Genomic DNA, 20,789 nt, shown 5'->3' on the forward strand with positions numbered 1-20,789 from the left:
GGTCGCAGGCAAGCTGGAGCCTATCCCAGCTGACTATGGGCGAAAGGCGGGGTACACCCTGGACAAGTCGCCAGGTCATCACAGGGCTGACACATAGACACAGACAACCATTCACACTCACATTCACACCTACGGTCAATTTAGAGTCACCAGTTAACCTAACCTGCATGTCTTTGGACTGTGGGGGAAACCGGAGCACCCGGAGGAAACCCATGCGGACACGGGGAGAACATGCAAACTTCACACAGAAAGGCCCTCGCCGGCCACGGGGCTCGAATCTGGACCTTCTTGCTGTGAGGCGACAGCGCTAACCACTACACCACCGTGCCGCCCGCATGCACATTCGCTTATCTAAATTGTCCATTGGTATGAATATGACCCTGCCAACACACCCATGTGGGTCCCACATGGGTTGAATGTGGGCTGCCCAGCTGGGCTCCAGTCGGTTTTGGCCAAGGGTTATGCGGTGGCCCCATGTGGGCAAGCCCAGTTGGGCTAAAAGTGGGTTTCATATGGGCCCTAGCTAAAACCTACTTGGGCAACCCAGGTTTCTCCCATCTGGGTCCCACACGGCCGTGTTATCCCCATGATAGATTGGAACCCTCTCCAGGTTGTACCCTGCCTCTCACCCAAAGCCAGCTGCGATTGTCTCCAGCTCACCTGCAACCCTTAGTGGATAAGTGCTATAGATAATGAATGAGTGAATGAATTCATTCACCACAGATGCGGCAAACAGAGATGAGGCTGACATTGCCGGAGTATTCCTTTCATATCCAGATGATGTTTAAGAAGTGCTGAGAAATAAAGTGTGGAACACTGTGTGATGGAGACAGAGCCGATGAGGATGAAAAGTGTTCATCCTCGCTTACACTGGGAACTGGATTTAGTGTTTCACAGCACGAGTCAAGGCAAGTAAAGGGTTTGGGCATAAGTCACTGAGACACATTATATTCTCTGTATAGCAATTCAGAGTGTGTGTGTGTGTGTGTGTGTACTGACTGTAGTTGAACTCCTCACTCTGATGTGCTTCTCTTTCTCTCCACACTGTGGTGCAGCTTCTCTCTCTCTCTCTCTCTCTCTCTCTCTCTCTCTCTCTCTCACACACACACACACACACATATACATACACACACACACCCTCCCTCACATGCTCACTCATACACACATACACACACTGTTCAGCAGATGGACGCAGCTTTGCTCTGGTGCACACTCTTTCTTTTTTTTTCCTCGATGTGTTGCAGCTCAAACGTTTCTCTTTAATGTAGATCTGTACGGAAAGCACTGAAGATTAATCTGCTCTAGGAAAACATCCCTTCTTCCTTTCTCTCTATCTATATCTCTATCTATTCTTCTCTCTTTGCTGCTTGTGTGAAAGACGGGTTGCATGCCAAAGCTGCTTTACTTCAGAAAGGTAAGATCTCTCTCTCTCTCTCTCTCTCTCTCTCTCTCTCTCTCTCTCTCTCTCTCTCACACACACACACACACACACACACACACACACACACACACACACACATGTTGCTGCACAGTAATGACACTGATGAAGCTTCATGTGAATGTCTCATGATGCTCAGGTTGAAAAAGTCTTACTGCACCTTTATTACTGCTTTATTGAATTGAAGACTCAAAGTAAAAATACTAACATGATCACATCTCCTGTGTGCTCAGCTAGTTAAGAAGAGCAACAGTTTGCGTCAATGCTGCTGTAGGACATTCATCACAAGCTGGACATGAGGATTAAATTATCATAAACAGCACTGACTTCACACCTTTCATACTGGATTCACTCATATCCCTGAATTCAGTCCTACAGTGCTTACTGAACTTGATTAAACTCCTACAATGTTCATTTTCTGAATGAAGTAACTCTTGGGTTGAATTAACCCTTGTATTGCTTGTTAAAGTCTATGACATGAATTAATTCCAACAGACCTGAAATAATACACACAACGCTGAATTAACTTTACATTTTGAAGTACAGTAATACATCCAGATTTACAGTACCAGTCAAAAATTAGGACACACCTTCTAATTCAATGATTTTTCTTTATTTTTTTAAATTAATTTAAAGTCACTTCATGGCTTAAAGTAATGATGGATGTCGTTTCTCTTTACTTAGATGAGTGCTTCTTGATATAATATGGATTACTACAGCTGTCGAATAGGGCTGTTTACTGTATTGTTATTATTTACTATATAATACTATTTAAATTATTTCACAGTTTTGATGTCTTAACTCCATAAACCAGACTTCTGTTTCTCTGAAAGGAGTATAACCAAACACCAAACAGCTTTGTGTTCATAAAAGCTTCCAATCATAACCTCCGCAGAACCCTTGAGGAACCTATTTTATTTCTTAAGAGTGTAATTAATGAATAATTCATAGTATTTATAGAATAATATGTTTTAAGACAAATAATTCAGACTCATGAGTGATCACTTAGATTGCTGAATAAATTATTACTTGAATTAAAATACATGGTGTTTAATTAAATTAAACCATCAACCCTAGAGAACTCATTGTCAGGTTCAAAGCTTCCTTCCAAATATAAGAAAGTGTACACACTACTAATTTAGTAAAGCTGGACCTGTTAATCATACAAAGAATCCTCAAGGGACCTTTTTTTTAAATTTAGACATAACATCCATCCATCCATTATCCGTCACTGCTTATCCAATGCAGGGTCGCAGGCAAGCTGGAGCCTATCCCAGCTGACTACGGGCGAAAGGCGGGGTACACCCTGGACAAGTCGCCAGGTCATCACAGGGCTGACACATAGACACAGACAACCATTCTCACTCACATTCACACCTACGGTCAATTTAGAGCCACCAGTTAACCTAACCTGCATGTCTTTGGACTGTGGGGGAAACCGGAGCACCCGGAGGAAACCCACGCGGACACGGGGAGAACATGCAAACTCCACACAGAAAGGCCCTCGCCGGCCACAGGGCTCGAACCCAGAGCTTCTTGCTGTGAGGCGAGATAATATACTTTAACAGAGTTAACAGTGATGAATGAACTTGTATGACTTTAACACCTATGGCCTTGGGGTATTGAAATAACACATACTGAAGAGATGAAGTAACACTCAAGAGTTTGGTCAAGTACTGTATCGTTGTCATATTGATGAAGCTGATTACAATGTTGAATAAATGAACTCTTATGTTACACTCATATTATAAATGGTCACAATTTTATCAGGCTTTTAAGCTTATTGATTATTTAAACATTTATTGATTATAGTCATATAGTGTAATTTGTATGATATCAAATTTACTATTATTACTTTCTTCACTAGGCATGTAATGATTCACCCCGTTCAATACTTGATTCAATTCATGATATTGGTTTCATGATTTTAATTTTACCACTATATTTAAAAAATAATAAATAAATAAATAAATAAATAAATGGAAATTTGTTGCCAAAAAAGCAACATTTTATTCTCCTATTATTTTTTTTATCAACTTAAATATTCTTTTCGTTCAATTAAACAACAACAACAACAACAACAACAACAACAACAACAACTTTTATTTAATTTTTAAAACACCAACAATAATTATTTACCCACATTTGTAAAGGCTGGAATAAAGTGTAATAGCCTATCAACTAAAATATTACTTTTATTAAAAGTAAGAGTTAATAACAAATCGGCCTTTTCTTAATAAACTTCTATGAAAATTTGTACTACCTCATTTGCTTCTCTTTTCATTAGCTTTCATTAATCTGTTAAAAGAGAGCTCCGATTTTTTGTTAAATCTATTTGTACAGTCAATCGCACAACAGCTCTTTCCCATTTCAGATGTTTTTTGTGTGTTTGGCATTTGAACTGTGTTACTTCTACCTTGGTTGAAGTCATGTGCATTCCCTCTATTGTATGTCCCCGGTGCTGTTTAAACAACGTAATTACAGCTAGGAAAAGCTAAGAAATTATGCAGCCTGGTAATAATTGCGATTCATTTTTTATTTCATTAATTCGAATTGTCATAAATTTGTATCGCAATTTTTCATCGCACGATAGATTGCGACCTGCCTATTCCTAATATAGAAGTCTATAAAGGTTCATGCCTTAGAAAGACAGATTTTTGTAGTGAATACTACACAAGAAAGAATGATATAATGTTAATTGTTTACACAACATTTAGTCCTGCCATTTTGATGCAGTCTGATTGGCGGAATAAAATGCTCTACCAGTGTATCTGCTAGTCCCTACCTGTGTAGCTATCTAAAGTTTCACCCAGCTGTTGGTAGATTGTGAGTTGGAAGCTTGCGGATCCCTGTGAGATAGGATGAGCTGCAGTATGAAACGAGTAGTTTACGGGTTTGGTAGCTAGCATGTGATTTAGCTAGTGGTTGGAAAACTGGCTATGATTAATGTGAATTTAAAAAATTGACTGAATTATTTAAAATAAAAAATCCTAACACTGAGTGCACATGATATAAGTATTATGGATTTAGGTAGACAGTGTATGCTGCTTTTGCTGTGTTCCATGCTGAAGGAAGTTGTGTTATTAGCAGTGCTTTAAGTGGAAAAAAATAAGTACCAATACTCCCCATATTCACCTGTTGGCGTATGAGTTGGGCGGCTACATATCTTACACCCAAGCTTTTCATCTTTACAAATAAGCCAGTCGTTCTGTGAGCAAAACTACCGTACTTGATCCTTTGACCAACAGTCTGGCCATTCATGTTGAAGGAGGTTATTGTTAATGTCGCAGTTGGCTGGAGTATCGGTAGCAACAGGCATTACTATAGCAACAGGCTCTTCACTGTTAGCAGACGCGCTAGTGTTAGCTTGCTGCTCCCCACCTGCATTTTCTGTCACGGTAGAATTTGACTGTGTCATCATCCGACTCTGTTTCGACTCTCATTCTCTTTGTTCCCTTTTATAGCCATGTCAACATAACTGTCCTGTTTTTGTTTCTTTGTTTTTCCCATTTGTTGCTCCCGACTTCTCCGTGAACAAGCGAGCGAGCGTCACGTAGTCCCACAAGTGTTGAGAGAGGCGAGCGTCACGTAGTGCACCCTGGATAATGTAGTTTAAATGTCATAATGAATCGCCAAGAGATGCTCTGATATGGAGAGCACAGGAAAGGGTACTGTGAGCTTGTGAGAAGTCCTGGTACTCTGTAAAAAGTCCCGGTATGCCAGGGGTTAAAATCTAGAAGTGGCGGTACTGCGTACCATTACGTACCGGCCCACTTAAAACATTGGTTATTAGCTATATTTTTTTGAAGGCACTTGGCATGCTGGACTGTTTAAGATTTGTTGTTGTCAGGCATAATAAATTTGGACATGGTGGCTAGCAAGTGGATACTGGAAAAACTCTGACACTTTCAGTTTAATCACAGAAAAACATACTGACAAATGCAAACTGTAATTCACTTACGATTTGTGAATACACAGGGACTTGTGAAGGTTAGCCCTCAAATTCCTTCCACACTGTAAAAAATAATTTGTTGTGCTAACTTAAAAAAGTGATTAACCTGGTTGGCTTAAAATTTCAAGTTTGTTGAAACTCATATAGTAAGTTAGCACAATGCAACTTGATTGCCTTATTATTCTGAGTTTTATGCTAATATGAGTTTTAATGAACTCAAACTTTTAAGGCAACCAGGTCACTCACTTTATTAATTCAAAACAACAAAATACGGTATATATATATATTTTTTTTTACGGTGCAAATAGGATCTCAGGAGGGCACCAATGCTGCCCACCTAGGGATCTGTCTAATGATTGGAACACAGTGTTTATGTGTATCAGTTACAGATGAACTGAAATGAACTCTTTAGTGCTACATTAACACCTAGCCTGTTTATTTGGTCCTAATTAGCTTGTATAAAGCCTGTTTATACTAGACACACAGTGGTTCTTTTAGCAGGTAAGCCTACCACTTGTAGCTGTGCATTTGTACCCTGTCGTGTCAGTGCGTGTCAGTGCTATGCTGTGAATGGTCAATAGCCCAAATAATATTTGGCTAGAGGTTGTCCAGGGGTGATCTCTTTCCATAAATTATGCAAAGTAATCCAGGAGATCATCAGTAATCATGACATGCACTTGAAGAAATGGTCACTGAACACATTGGACCCAGTGTTGCCAATAAAGTGACATTTTGGTGGCTTTATAGTCCACTTCAACAGATGTTCGCAGCTATCTTGCACTTGATACAGCACTCAAGTGACCACCAGTGTAAAGAAAGCTTGGCTGATTTGTGCTTGTGTGAACTGATGTTCCCAGCAACCAATCACTGATTTCCATTATTTCCCAACAACCAATCACTGATCACCATTGTTTGTCCCACCCACGCTCTTCATTGATAGCGTCTATTTCCTGACTACTCACTACCACTGCTTCTTTTTGTCTGCATTCTTAATACAAATTGTAGCATTATGCAAATCCAGACAATACTGTATGTGGCCAAAAGTTTGTGGACACCTGACCATCATGCCTACATGTACTTGTTGAACATCCCATTCCAGATGTAATCCCCTCCTTTCCTGACGTAATAACCTCCACTATCCTGGGAAGATTTTCTCTAGATTTTACAGCGTGGCTTTAGGGATTTGCCGATTCATCCACAGGAGCATTAACAAGGTTAGGCACTGACCTGATGTTTAGTGAGGAGGCCTCGAGTGCAATCAGTGTTTCAATTCATCCCACAGGTGTTCAGTGGAGTTGAGGTCCGAGATCTGTGCAGGTCATTCGAGTTCTTCCACTCCAACCTTCGCAAACCATATCTTCATGGAGTGTGCTTTGTGCACAGGGGCATTGTCATGCTGGAACAGGTTTGGGTCTCTTAGTTCCACAGGAAATTGTAATCCTTAAACAGCATATGAAGACATTCAATATAATTGTGTGCGTCGAAATTTGTGGCAACCGTTTGGAAATGGCTGTCATATTGGTGTGATGTTCAGGTGTTCATAAGCTTTTAGCCATATCGTGTAGTATCATGTGATGCCACGATCATAGATGACTTCTGTTTATTAGAAATAAGCATTCGATTATTTTTCATTCTGATAAAAACCTATTCTATTCTATTCTATTCTATTCTATTCTATTCTATTCTATTCTATTATTCTTGTGAAAGTCTTACTTATTTTTTGTCACACATTTTGATATGCAAATAATCACAACCATTTAGTGAATATGCAAATTAATCTTTGATGTCATCTTTCGTCTTCTAGCCACACTTTGAGCGTGTACACTGTTAATACTTTCTCTTTAAAAAGAATTGGTAACTGATTGGGTGCTAATTCAGTACACTGTTGTTAATTCAACTGTGCTTACAAGGAATGACATTATTAACATTCAGGCATTTTCACTTCTCTTTCCTTGCAGTTGTGGAGGCGTGTGTGTAAAGAAGACCCAACATAGACTGGATCACCCTTTTGTATCTTTTTTCTTTCTGGCAAGAATTGTTCATCAATGTTTCCTGATTGGCTGACGGATAACCAGATGGAAACGACACAACCTGGTACATAGCTAAAATATTATTTTTCAGTTTAAGTTACGAATTGTACACAGGAAAGAACTGTTTTGAGTCACATAATTTTTTGGAGTGCACAATATGATATGATATGATATATGATATATGATATGATGGCGCATCCTAGTTGGTCTAGGAGTTGCAAAAGCGAGCCCGCGCTCCTCCAGGTTGATTAGTTGACACTGGATTCCATTTTTATAAGATATAAAGTCCAGACCAGTTTTTATCCATTATAACCAATTGTTTTTGCATGAACCATGACGGATAAAGCTGGTCTTGGAGTTCCAAAAACAGGCTCGCGCTCATCCACGTCGCTTCCCCCAGAGCCCATCGAGATCATCCGCACCAAAGCCCACACCAGAAGAGTGCGGATCAATGTGGGAGGCCTGAACCATGAGGTGCTGTGGCGGACTCTGGACCGGCTCCCGCGCACGCGTCTGGGGAAGCTGCGTGACTGCAACACGCACGAGTCGCTCATGGAAGTGTGTGATGATTACAGCCTGAATGAGAACGAGTACTTCTTTGACCGGCACCCGGGTGCATTCACGAGCATCCTGAACTTCTATCGCACTGGGAAGCTGCACATGATGGAGGAGATGTGTGCTCTCTCGTTTGGACAGGAGCTCGATTACTGGGGTATTGATGAGATTTATCTGGAGTCATGCTGCCAGGCGCGCTATCACCAGAAGAAGGAGCAGATGAACGAGGAGCTGCGGAGGGAAGCGGAGACAATGCGTGAGAGGGATGGAGAGGGGGAGTTTGACCATTCCTGCTGTCCTGATAAGAGGAAGAAACTGTGGGATCTTCTGGAAAAGCCCAACTCCTCAGTCGCTGCTAAGGTAAGATGATGCTCAATAATGTGCGATCCCAGTTTAAAACCTACAGCCAGTCCTAATAATAAAATATTTACCCCACACGTGCTTGATCAGCTATCACAGGTTTTCTTCCCAAATTACTTTAGTTTTGTACTGGACATACTCTAGTTTAGCACAAACGCCATGCCTAAGTGAAATCGCTTGTTTCAGTAACCTACTAGTCAACACTGCCAACACTTTTCAGGGGAAATTAGCTAATGTAGGAGTTGCTATGTGACCTCATAGACTGATATGAATATTCATTACATCATCATCATTTGCATATGGGTCTGTCTCAGAAACTGGTCTCTCATTTGGGACATTATGGTCAAAAAATAAATTTTCTAATTTTACTTTTTTTTTGCATTTAGCTAACACTCAATGTTTCTTTTGTCATGTTTAATAAGAATAAAGATAGCAGTGACTGTACCTGTTGAAGGTCGCGCAGGTCTCTGCTGCGGCGCATGAGCAACGGGACATCACTACCGCACCGGACGGAGCGCGAGGTGGGGGCGGGGCAAAATGACTGGCCGTAGATTCTATCAAAAGTTCGATCTAAATTGACCATGGTTGCAAAATATTGGCCAAAAATACGCAAACACTACGAAATATGAAAGTAAGATGAAAAAGAAACATTCTATTGCCTTATACTGCAAGACAAACAAAATAAAACTGTCAAAACTCACCTTTTCAGCGATAACGTCCGAACAGATCATCCGCGTAACAGAAAGACTGCAAATGGAAGCACGATCAACTTCTAACTGCTGGAGTGGAAAATTCCATTCTACACATGCAAATTGTTAATGTGTGTCCTTCCCCGCACACAAATAACACGCTACAGTAAAAAATAGACCACAACTCATTTTATAGCTCAGAAATTCATACAAGACCAGCTACCATCGTAACATATTCTGTAAGAAACATATTCTATACCTCACTTTCAGCTTTCGTTTTAAAAAACAAAATCGGAGATTTATAACTACACTTTTATATGGCGTAGTGATTTTAAGTTCCTACTTTTGGTGAGGTCGTGACCTTGACCCTGAGGCTTTCCGTTTAGATCAAAACACACGATCGTATTGGTTTTGGGTTTTGCGGAAAATGGAGTTACAACGGTGATCAAATATTTTGCATGATGTTTTATTACGGTTATGATTATTCTGCGAGCGCACCAATCCTTAGGTGTATAAAGTTACAACTTAAAATACAATTAGTGATAACTGTAGACTTTTCAGTGGACTACAACCTTTTTAAGGGAATGTGATGGAGTCAACCATTTATCATGTCCCAGATTAAGCCGCCATTTTCCCACAAATTTGCAGAATTTTTGCCAAATTCTGAATAGAGTATTCACATCAAAGATTTAGTTTTATCTGTATTATTTCTTTCATCATTTTATTTCAAATTAAAACCAACATCACCATTCAAAACCGTATAGTTTATTGACTGTGAGTATATTTAGTGGGGGACCCCCACAGCACCCAGTTTCTGAGACAGACCCATATCCAAACATTTTACACAAAGAAAGATTGAAGGAAGACAGAATAGAATAGAATAGAGTTTTCTTCCAACAAAATATATAGCACAGTGTAATGTCTGAATGCTTGAATCTGATTGGTCAGAAGCTCTGCATTGCTTTCGTAGACAGTAGCAGTTCTTTCTGGTACGTTATTGTTTCTATAGTAACTGTTCGTACACAGGGACTTGTATGCGTCACGTGATCTAAGACTAATAATAAATTGATTTGTTGAACAAAGCAAAACGTATAATCATTGATGTGGTGATGTTTTTGCTTTTTAGAAAACATTTTTTCAAGCATGTATAGAAAACTCTTGGTGGTAAGCGCTTTGTAACAGTCAGAGTCTCCCAGCTCACAGAGAGGGAGAGAGGCTATTGAGGGAATGACTATTTATCGCAGCTATAATGAAGGTTACACCAACCCAGCATACCTTATTTTTGTATAACAGAACCAGCTGTCGTGTGTTATTCCTTCCATGATAGATTTATTTTAAAAGTCCCCTTTTGTCATGACACCGTAAACTAACCATTTAAGTATTTACAACATACCATAACATCTGTCAAGAACTCAATCAAGAAGAAAGAAGCAGTGGTCATGAATATTCGGGAAACAGATGTGAAGGAAAGCGAATTTGGAAAATTATCACGTAAGAGTGTATACTAAATGTAAGTTTGGCATGTAATGATTCACCCAATTCACAATTCAATTTTCCCACGATATTTTTGAAAAAAAATTAAATGAAGAAAATTTTATTACCAAAAAATGCAAGATTTCTTTTTCTATTCTTTATCAACTTAAATATTTCTTTTCTTACATTAAAACACTTTTGCTTCATTTTCTTAATAACCAACAATAGTTATTTAGAAGGGCGGCATGGTGGTGTAGTGGTTAGCACTGTTGCCTCACAGTAAGAAGGTCCTGGGTTCGAGGCTGGTGGAGGCCTTTCTGTGTGGAGTTTGCATGGTGTCCGTGTGGGTTTCCTCCAGGTGCTCTGGTTTCCCCCACAGTCCAAAGATATGCAGGTTAGGCTAATTGGTGGCTCTAAATTGACTGCAGGTGTGAATGTAAGCAAGAATGGCTGTCTATGTGGCAGCCCTGCGATGACCTGGCGACTTGTCCAGGGTGTACCCTGGTCTCTCACCCATAGTCAGCTGGGATAGGCTCCAGCTTGCCTGCACCCCTGTAGGACAGGATAAGCAGATAATGGGTGGATGGATAGTTGTTATTTAGAAATGTTTGTTAAGATTGGACTAAAACAATAGCTTATTAACTAAAATATTCCCTTTATCAAAAATTTAAAAGGCTAATAACAAATAGGCTTTTTCTTAATAAATATTGATGAACATTTGTGGACGCTGCTGTCCTCTAGAGTAGTAGTAGTAGCAGCTTATACATAAAATAACTACCTCCATTTCCTTCTCTTTTCTTTAGCTTTCAGCTGTCTGTAAAAAGAGAGCTCAGAGTTTTTGTTAAATCTATTTGTACAGTCAATCGCACTACAGCTCTTTCCCATTTTAGATGTTTTTTTGTGTGTTTTCACAGCATTAGAGCTCTGTTTCTTCCACCTATGGTGAAGTCAATAATAATCATGATTCTTTTTTTCATCGATTCAAATTATCATAAATTTGTATTGTGATTTATCGTCACACAATATATTTTTACATGCCTAATGTAAGTATATATAAGCAAAGCTAAACAAAAAAAAAGTGTGTGTGTGGGACAAAGAATGGTCATCAGTGATTGCTTGACTGAACCACAACCATGCTTCAACTTTACACAAGGTGACAAAACAGCTTTATTCTCATGTAACCTACAGTAGTACGACAAGCTTATATATTTAACACAACAGAATATTTCCCCTCACATTCTGCTGTTCATTTCTATGGCTCTAGAAGTTGCTTTCGAAGCAAACAGCTGTAGGGACTTATTGAGAAGAAATACCCACTGGAGAGATTTCCGAGAACTACATACTTTCAAGGGTTTTTTTCTGTTTGCGTTTGCACCATCAGGAGGAACTTTGAAGCGATGTAAGCTGGCTTGCGAGCATGATATTAGCAGGAAATGCTAGGGAAGATTTTTATATTTTGCTTAGACGCGTCAAAATCATGCTGAATGTCCTCTGTCACACATACATTCAATAAAGCCTGCCCTTCACTGTAGGTCCAATTTTCTGTGTTTTTATTTGTATTTTTTATTGCTAATGTTAAGTTGTTTACACCGCTAAAGTTTTACATGGATTTTTAAAAATGGAAGTTGCCAGTGCTGCATTAACTTGTATTTGATCAATCAACATGCGCTTATTTCTGGACAAATCATTGTACACTTCCATTACTCATGGTTCATCTTGTGCTGGGAGAGCACCTACCCTGAAGTAGGAGCTAAAAAAAGTCCCTCAAACTGGCATTCTAAAGAACTACGATCATTCTCAGTTCCTGCAGTGCCAACCCACAAAAAAGGGGAAACTTTCTCCAACAGTTCCCAGAACAGTTTTAAAATGAACAGTTTTTCCTCCTATAAAGTGAAGTTCCTCTGATCCAAAAGGGCCGAATATTACACTCACTTTGTATTATAATTTAACATTAATATATAATATTCTTTTGGTTCTCTGTTGACATGTACACATGTACACACACCAACTGATAAAATTCCCTGTAGTCTGAAAGGACCTGAAGGCGTTTCTTGGTATCGGCAAGACCTATTTTTTATAGAGTAACTCTGCTGAGTATCTCTCTCTCTCTCTCTCTCTCTCTCTCTCTCTCTCTCTCTCATTCAGCTTATTCAAGCTTCTCTTGAAAAAAATGTCTATTAATATTAATAATATTAATATATCTTAGTTGACTTTTTTTTTTAAAGTTGACCATTTTAGTTGACATTTTTTCAAGTTGATTTCTTTTAAAGGTCACCCTTTTAAAGTTGACTTCTTTTTAAGTTGACTTCTTTCTTTAGTTTACTTTTTTTAAAGGTCACCCTTTTAAAGTTGACTTCTTTTTAAGCTGACTTCTTCCTTTAGTTGACTTTTAAAGGTCACTTTTTAAAATTTGACTTCTTTTTTAATGTTGACTTCTTTCTTTAGTTTACTTTTTTTAAAGGTCACCCTTTTAAAGTTGAGTTCTTTTTAAGCTGACTTCTTCCTTTAGTTGACTTTTAAAGGTCACTTTTTAAAATTTGACTTCTTTTTAATGTTGACATCTTTCTTTAATTTAATTTTTTTTAAAGGTCACTTTAAAAAAAAACTTGACTTCTTTTTAAGTTGACTTCTTTCTTCAGTTGACTTCTTTTTAACATTGACTTCTTTCTTTACTTGACTTTTTTAAAGGTTACCCTTTTAAAGTTGAATTCTTTTTAAGTTGACTTCTTTTTAAGTTGACTTCTTTCTTAATGTTGACTTCTTTTTTAACATTGATTTCTTTCTTTACTTGACTTTTTTAAAGGTTACCCTTTTAAAGTTGACTTCTTTTTAAGTTGACTTCTTTTTAAGTTGACTTCTTTTTAAGTTGACTTCTTTTTTAATGTTGACTTCTTTCTTTAGTTGAGTTTTTTAAAGGTTACCCTTTTAAGTTGACTTCTTTTTTAACATTGACTTCTTTCTTTAGTTGACTTTTTTAAAGGTCAACCTTTTAAAGTTAACTTCTTTTTAAGTTGACATCTTTTTTAATGTTGACTTCTTTCTTTAGTTTACCTTTTTAAAGGTCACCCTTTTAAAGGTGACTTCTTTTTAAGTTGACTTCTTCCTTTAGTTGACTTTTAAAGGTCACTGTTTAAAATTTGACTTATTTTTAATGTTGTCTTCTTTCTTTAATTGACTTTTTAAAGGTCACTTTTTAAAAAAAAACATTGACTTCTTTCTTCCTTGACTTCTTTTTAAGTTGACTTCTTTTTTTAACATTGACTTCTTTCTTTAGTTGACTTTTTTAAAGGTTACCCTTTTAAAGTTGACTTCTTGCTTCAGTTGACTTCTTTTTTTAATATTGACTTTTTTAAAGGTCACCCTTTTAAAGTTGACTTCTTTTTAAGCTGGCTTCTTCCTTTAATTGACTTTTAAAGTTCACTTTTTAAAATTTGACTTCTTAATGTTGACTTCTCATTCACCACTTTTTTAAACTTGACTTCTTTTTAAGTTGACTTCTTGCTTCAGTTGACTTCTTTTTAAAGGTCACTTTTTAAAAGGTGACTTTTTAAGTTGACTTCTTTTCTTTAACAATGACTTCTTTCTTTAGTTGACTTTTTTTAAAGGTCACCCTTTTAAAGTTGACTTCTTTTTAAGTTCACTTCTTTTTTAAACTTGACTTCTTACTTTAGTTGACTTTTTTAGTTGAAAGAGTTTAATGTTAACTCTTTTTTTTTAGGTGACGCTTTTCTAGGTACCTTGCACTCCCCTAATCTTAACCACCTAACCATATATAACAGGATTATTCTCTCTCTCTCTCTCTCTCTCTCTCTCTCTCTCTCTCTCTCACTCTCATTCAGCTTATTCAAGTTTCTCTTGAATAAATATTTACTGACAAACATTATGAGGAATTTCACATGAATAAGTACGTTCTTATTAATTTGGAGTGCACACTGCAGACAGACACTTGCAAATTTGTTTCAATAAGCACGATTCCATTCATATGAAAAGTTTAATAGTTAGATTTGTGGTTAGTGTTTAGACTTTTTCTTCATATTTTATAAACTCATAGCAAGCAGGGACACAAAAATATACGCAGACTGAGAGGCAGAGAGACAGATGTATGTTGTATATAGGACAAGGTTTTGATCGCTGGATTTTTGACTATTTTTGGTGAAAGAATTTTCTCCAAAAGGTTAGTATTATGTGGAAAGATCTTTGTTGGGGATCTTTATTGTAGGAAAATGGCTAAAGAATCATGGAACAAAAGGGTCTTTAGGGAACCAAAAAAAAAAAAAAGAAAGAAGATATGTCTGTGGCCTCTCTTTAAAGAAACCTCTTCTGGCACATTTATTTTTTAAGAGTGTCAATACAAAGATATACACTTTGGCAGAAAATTCACAGAGTCTTTTTTCCAATTTTCACCTCTCCAGTTTCGGTAAGTCTGTGTCCACTGTAGGTTCAGATTCCTGTTTCTGGCTGACAGGAGAGGAATCTGAGTCACTCCTCTGATGTATTAGGCCATCATTGTGATCTGAGATGCTTTTCTGCTTACCATGGTTGTAATGAGTGGTTATATGAGTTCCCATAGACAGCTATTCTTCTCTGGTTTCTCTTATCAACAAGGCGTTTCTGCCTGCAGAGCTGCCTCTCACTGGATATTTTTTGTGTTTTGCACTATTTTATGTAAACTCTCGGGGGTGTTGTGTGTAACTGAAGCTCTTAATCTGCATGCTGCATGATTTTATGAATTGTGCTGCTGCTATGTGATTGACTGAATAGATAATTGCATTGATTTCACAGTCAAGTTGTGCTCGGGAATGCATTTTTAATCCCGATCCTGAAGCAATTCTCATCAATCCTGCCCACTCGAGCTGGCAGTTATTACTTTTTCTTTGTAACTGCTTGCAATCTTTTCTATAGAACTTCATTGATTATTTTATGCAAAATATAAACAAATTAATAACAAACCGCTGTGACCTCGACCAGAATAAATACGTTACTGTCCACTACACTCCTATGTCACCTTTCTTTGTCCCACGAGCTTCAAATCTGACCACTCACGCCTGCGACTTTTTTGTCGGGTCCCACAGTTACTGATGTACATTCACAATGCATTATGGGTAATACACATTTGTTAAATGTTAATCTCTGTGAGATTAAAGGAACAGTCTGGACAAATTTTACTAGCACTGAATTAAAGTTTGTAGCTGTCACTTGTCAGAAGACTGAACTCCTTTTAACACATTACCTTAGCTAGAAGGTGATTTCCATTCTTCCTGTTCAATAACATTCTTGAATAATAAGGAAAACGGCATATTAATGTTTGATAACCGTGGAAAAGTGCGTTCAGAATTTTAGAGCTGACATCATGTGTAAATGTGACCCCATACAATTTCGTCTCCATTAGCCTGAAAAGAAATGGACGGATGAAATGGATGAAATTCAATCAGTGCTAATTCAGAAGAAGCCTGCAGGATGAGGTTCTGGATAATATTTCACATCTGAGTGAGCGTCATGTAAAACGAAAATGAAGAAATTACCCTCTTGAAGTGTGTCAAAGATGTGAGGCTGTTTGAAATTCTATTTGAAAGTCCACAGAGTGTGTGATTAAAAATTCAGAGCAGAATATTGTGATTTATGTGTTATTTCAATATTTAATTTATACTTCCTCACACAAGTTTCATTTCTGATTTTGGATTTCTGCAGCCACAATGGAAGATGAAGAGTGTGATGAGTGTGATGATCCTCACTGACATTCTCTTAAAACATGGTTTTGAAAACTTTTAGCAAGGACAGTTTAACTGTTTAAAAAAATCATGGATAAAGTAATTTATTTAATGAACATAATCCAATTTTTATACCAATATCTGGCTCATAATTTAATCTATGCAGTTATATACCTTTTAATCCTGAACTCAATAATAAATATAAATGAATGTATGAATAATATTCAGATGACTAGAGCACTTTATATATATATATATATATATATATATATATATATATATATATATATATATATATATATATATAATAAAAATCTTAGCCTTAAAACCTCCATCAGCATGGCTTTTTTCCCCCAAACATTAATTAATTCTTTATGATGATAAAGATCTACCCAATACTAATCATTTAGTAGTTTCTATTTATTTAGTGTTTTGTACTAACACTCTTAAACCTCAAAATGCCTGATCAGAACTGTGTGGGCGTATCAGATTGCATAATTATTGGAAGTGGTGTTTCCCTGGTAACTTACTGTAACTGATGGTCCTAGTGCGAGAGAAGATGGAGGAAATGACAAAGATGAGCTTCCACGTCACCTTCATATTTACACAAGTCATGTGTAAATAATGTACACACTGAGTACATAAACAAACTCAGGGTGTGTCATGTTATGATGAATACAAATCTCATGAGCATGGTAGGACTCAAAACATAGGCAGACAGCATTAGACAAAGATAAGCAGATAATGGAAAAAAAACAGGCTAGGGTTTAAAAAAAAAGAAAAACAAGGAGATACAACAGAAAACAGTGATAGCAGAGCTGCAAAGTGTGCGGAGCGAAGCTCCGTACTGAAAAGAATATGGTAATGCATGGGATTATTTACTAACACATTTTATGGAAAATATTCACTACAGTTTCATATAAAACTAGTTAAAATGGTTTGATATTATCGAAAGCGGGGCGGCACGGTGGTGTAGTGGTTAGCGCTGTCGCCTCACAGCAAGAAGGTCCGGGTTCGAGCCCCGTGGCCGGCGAGGGCCTTTCTGTGCGGAGTTTGCATGTTCTCCCCGTGTCTGCGTGGGTTTCCTCCGGGTGCTCCGGTTTCCCCCACAGTCCAAAGACATGCAGGTTAGGTTAACTGGTGACTCTAAATTGAGCGTAGGTGTGAATGTGAGTGTGAATGGTTGTCTGTGTCTATGTGTCAGCCCTGTGATGACCTGGCGACTTGTCCAGGGTGTACCCCGCCTTTCGCCCGTAGTCAGCTGGGATAGGCTCCAGCTTGCCTGCGACCCTGTAGAACAGGATAAAGCGGCTAGAGATAATGAGATGAGATGAGATTATCGAAAGCACATTAGCAAACAGATCCAGAATAGAGACAAAGGCAAAGTCGAAAAACAGACAGTGGTGGAGTGAGGCACAGACAGGATATCAGAGGTAATACAATCCTCAAAGTCCAAAAACACAAACAGGGTCAAAACCAGAAAAGCCATACAACATACAAGGTTTGGTAACATTCAACGCAGGTTACAGAGTGTATACTTCACAAAGTCTAAGTGTTAAAGTCTAAGTGGAAAACAACCTGATCCTGAACATGGACAAAACCAAAGAGATCATTGTTGACTTTAGGAAGAACCAGCCCAGTCACGCTCCACTTCTCATCAACAACACGGTCGTGGAGGTGGTCAATAGCACCAAGTTCCTGGGGGTGCACATCACAGACAACTTCACCTGGTCTGTGAACACTGCATCACTGGTCAAGAAGGCACAGCAGCGTCTGCACTTCCTGCGTAGGATGAGGAGAGCCCACATGCCCCCGGCCATCCTCACTACATTCTACAGGAGCACCATAGAGAGCATTCTAACCAGCTGCATCTCTTTGTGGTGTGGAGGCTGCAGTGCCTCTGACTGGAAGAATGTGAGGAGAGTGGTGAGGATAGCAGAGAAAATCACTGGGACTTCTCTTCCCTCCATTCAGGACATTGCACCAAGGTGCTGCATGTCTCGAGCCAGAAACATCACCAGTGACCCCTCACACCCTCATTATGGACTGTTCTCCCCTCTGGCCTCTGGAAAGAGGTTCCGCAGCATTTGGTGCAGGACCACCAGGTTTTGTAACAGCTTTTCCTCCCAGGTCACTAGTCTCCTGAACTCCAAATCCAAGCTCTAAACTTCTATTTATACTTGAACAATTCCTAATTCCACAGGTCACTTTTTACTATTGCACTTTATAATATTTTTTGCTGCTGCATAATTTAATACACTTTCATATTTAATTCTGCGCTGAGCCAAATTGCAACAACATTTTGTTGTGTACACTTGTTGCATACTCAATGACAAAAAAGGTTGTCTAAATCTACTGCGAGTTGGCCTCGTGGTTAGCGTGTCTGCCTCTCAGTCGGGAGATCGCAAGTTCTATTCATGGTTGGGTCATACCAAAGACCATCATAAAAATGGTGCCATCTGGCAAGGCACGCTGCAATACAGATGTGAGTGGGAAGTCAAACTCTTGTGGTTACCAGAGGACTAGCTCCCCGACTGTAACCCTAGCTATGTGAGAGGCAGAGGGTTATGGAAACGGAGATCGGCGCTGCCCTATGCGCCATATGGCATGGGAAGGACTTTGATTTGAAGTCTAAGTCTAATGTCTAAGTGTTACTGGGAGTCCTTATATTGTAGCGTGACTGGACCCAGGATGCTCAAATCATTTCAATCACGACAGCATTTTTATTTTAGAAAAAAAAAGAGAGACCAGAGCTTAAGAACAATTTAGGAAGAAAAATCAAACCAGGAAAATCGAAAAGAAAAGAAAAATCAAACCAGGAGAAAGTCTAGTGAGTGGCTAGTGGATGGGGAGAGAATTAAAGTGTTTAAGAGAGTTAGTCAACAGGCTTTCAGACAGGACAGTATGGTGGCTACCAGTTACTTCAAGCACAGGCTTGCTTTTTGCAGCCCAACATCTAGTATAGACATACATTATGTTACATTAATGCCATTTAGTGGATGCTCTTATCCAGATTGATGTACAGCATACCCAGAGCAGCCTGGGGAGCAGGTGCCTTGCTCAAGGGCACTTCCACCATTCATGCTGCTCCAGGGAATCGAACAAAGCTGATTCTCTAACCATTAGGCCATGGCTTCCCCCCAGTCGAGAGCAGTGGTTCTTAACCCTTGTCCTGGAGAACCACTGCTCTGCACCTTTTCATCTTGTACCTCCTCCAACTCACCTGGTTCAACCTAGTTCAGGCTTGTTAATTCCCTTGTGAGTGAAATCAGTTGGATTGGTAGTAAGGAAAACACCAATATGTGCAGGGTGGTGGAAGTCCAAGACCAGAACTGAGAAACACTGCTCTAGGTCACAGAGTATAAGGTAGAAAAGCAAGATACAACAATTCATCATGACTAAATGTAAAATAATACGTGAAAATGCCAGCTAGGTGCATTCTGAGGGAAAGAAGCCAGGGTAAAAAGCAGGTAGCTCACGAGAGATGCATATTACTAATCCTGAATGGTACATGTATACAAAATATGGTACTGCCCTAATACTAAATCAGCCTAGAACAAAATGGCTTCCTTCAACAGTGTATAATACACTGCATTACATTACATTAATGGCATTTAGCAGATGGTCTTATCCAGAGCGATGCATAACACACCCAGAGCAGCCTGGGGAGCAGTTGGGGGTTAGGTGCCTTGCTCAAGGACACTTCAGCCATTTCTGCTGGTCCAGGGAATTGAACTGGATAATAAATTCTTGATAGAAGCTATATAGCTAAGAGTAAACAACTAAATAGAGAAAGAGACTTAAAAAAACCCCAAACCAGTCCATTATGGATGTCATTGTGGTGATGTATCGGTATCGGCTAGATTGTATCGGTAAAGTTTCGGATCTGCATTGACAACCCCTCAGTGTGCTGCTTATTTAGCACCAGATTCAACTGAATACATTATTTACATAGGTTTGCATCATTTATTTATGATAAAAGACACAAGGGAAATGAAAGTAATGCATAAAAATCCTATGATATATTGTAAAAAAACCCACCAGTACTTAAGCATTTTATTCTTTAATTTTTTTTAGATCGTCATAAAAACAAACTGACAGCCAGACGAAAGTTCTGTGCTCCAATCTGTGGTGTGTGTGTGTGTGTGTGTGTGTGTGTGTGTGTGTGAGACCCATCAGGCATGCTATCACGTTGCATTTTGTCAGAGGAGCTGTCCAAACATTGTAAAGCCACACACACACACACACACACCCACACACACACACACCCACACACACGTTTGCTTCACTATCCCTGTGAGGACCTTCCATTGACATAATTATTATTGCAGTTAATGAATTTGCACCTCAACCGAGCCTTATCCTCAGTAATGAAAAGGGAACTTTTTGGCTCTTTTAAAATTTTTTATTTATTTATTTTTAAACACACAATAGCAATTTCTTTATGGAGACCATCCAAATGTCCCCACAAGGTTGAAATTGTCAGATTTTACTACTGTTCTGGGGACATTTGGTCCCCAGTAGTATATAAAAACATGCGAACACACACACGTTGTCATTTCTAACATGTATAGCAGATGACAT

General features: G+C 38.6%; 1 protein-coding gene across 3 annotated transcripts in view; it reads left to right on the forward strand.

The window, feature by feature from the left end:
* Positions 1–1,221: 1,221 nt before the first annotated feature.
* The window catches only part of kcnb2b (potassium voltage-gated channel subfamily B member 2b), a 205,894-nt gene continuing 186,326 nt past the window's right edge, over positions 1,222–20,789 (forward strand). For 2 of the 3 annotated variants that reach the window (XM_060899960.1, XM_060899962.1), the window contains exons 1-3: positions 1,222–1,414; positions 7,349–7,484; positions 7,767–8,335. In XM_060899960.1, the coding sequence (XP_060755943.1) occupies positions 7,436–7,484; positions 7,767–8,335 (618 nt within the window). In that variant the 5' untranslated portion in view covers positions 1,222–1,414; positions 7,349–7,435. Of the gene's footprint in view, positions 1,415–7,348; positions 7,485–7,723; positions 8,336–20,789 lie in introns of those variants that run through there. The other variant, XM_060899961.1, reaches the window with a different exon arrangement.

Source organism: Neoarius graeffei, chromosome 19 (genome assembly GCF_027579695.1).
Source record: "Neoarius graeffei isolate fNeoGra1 chromosome 19, fNeoGra1.pri, whole genome shotgun sequence".
In the NCBI taxonomy this organism is placed as follows: Eukaryota; Metazoa; Chordata; class Actinopteri; order Siluriformes; family Ariidae; genus Neoarius; species Neoarius graeffei.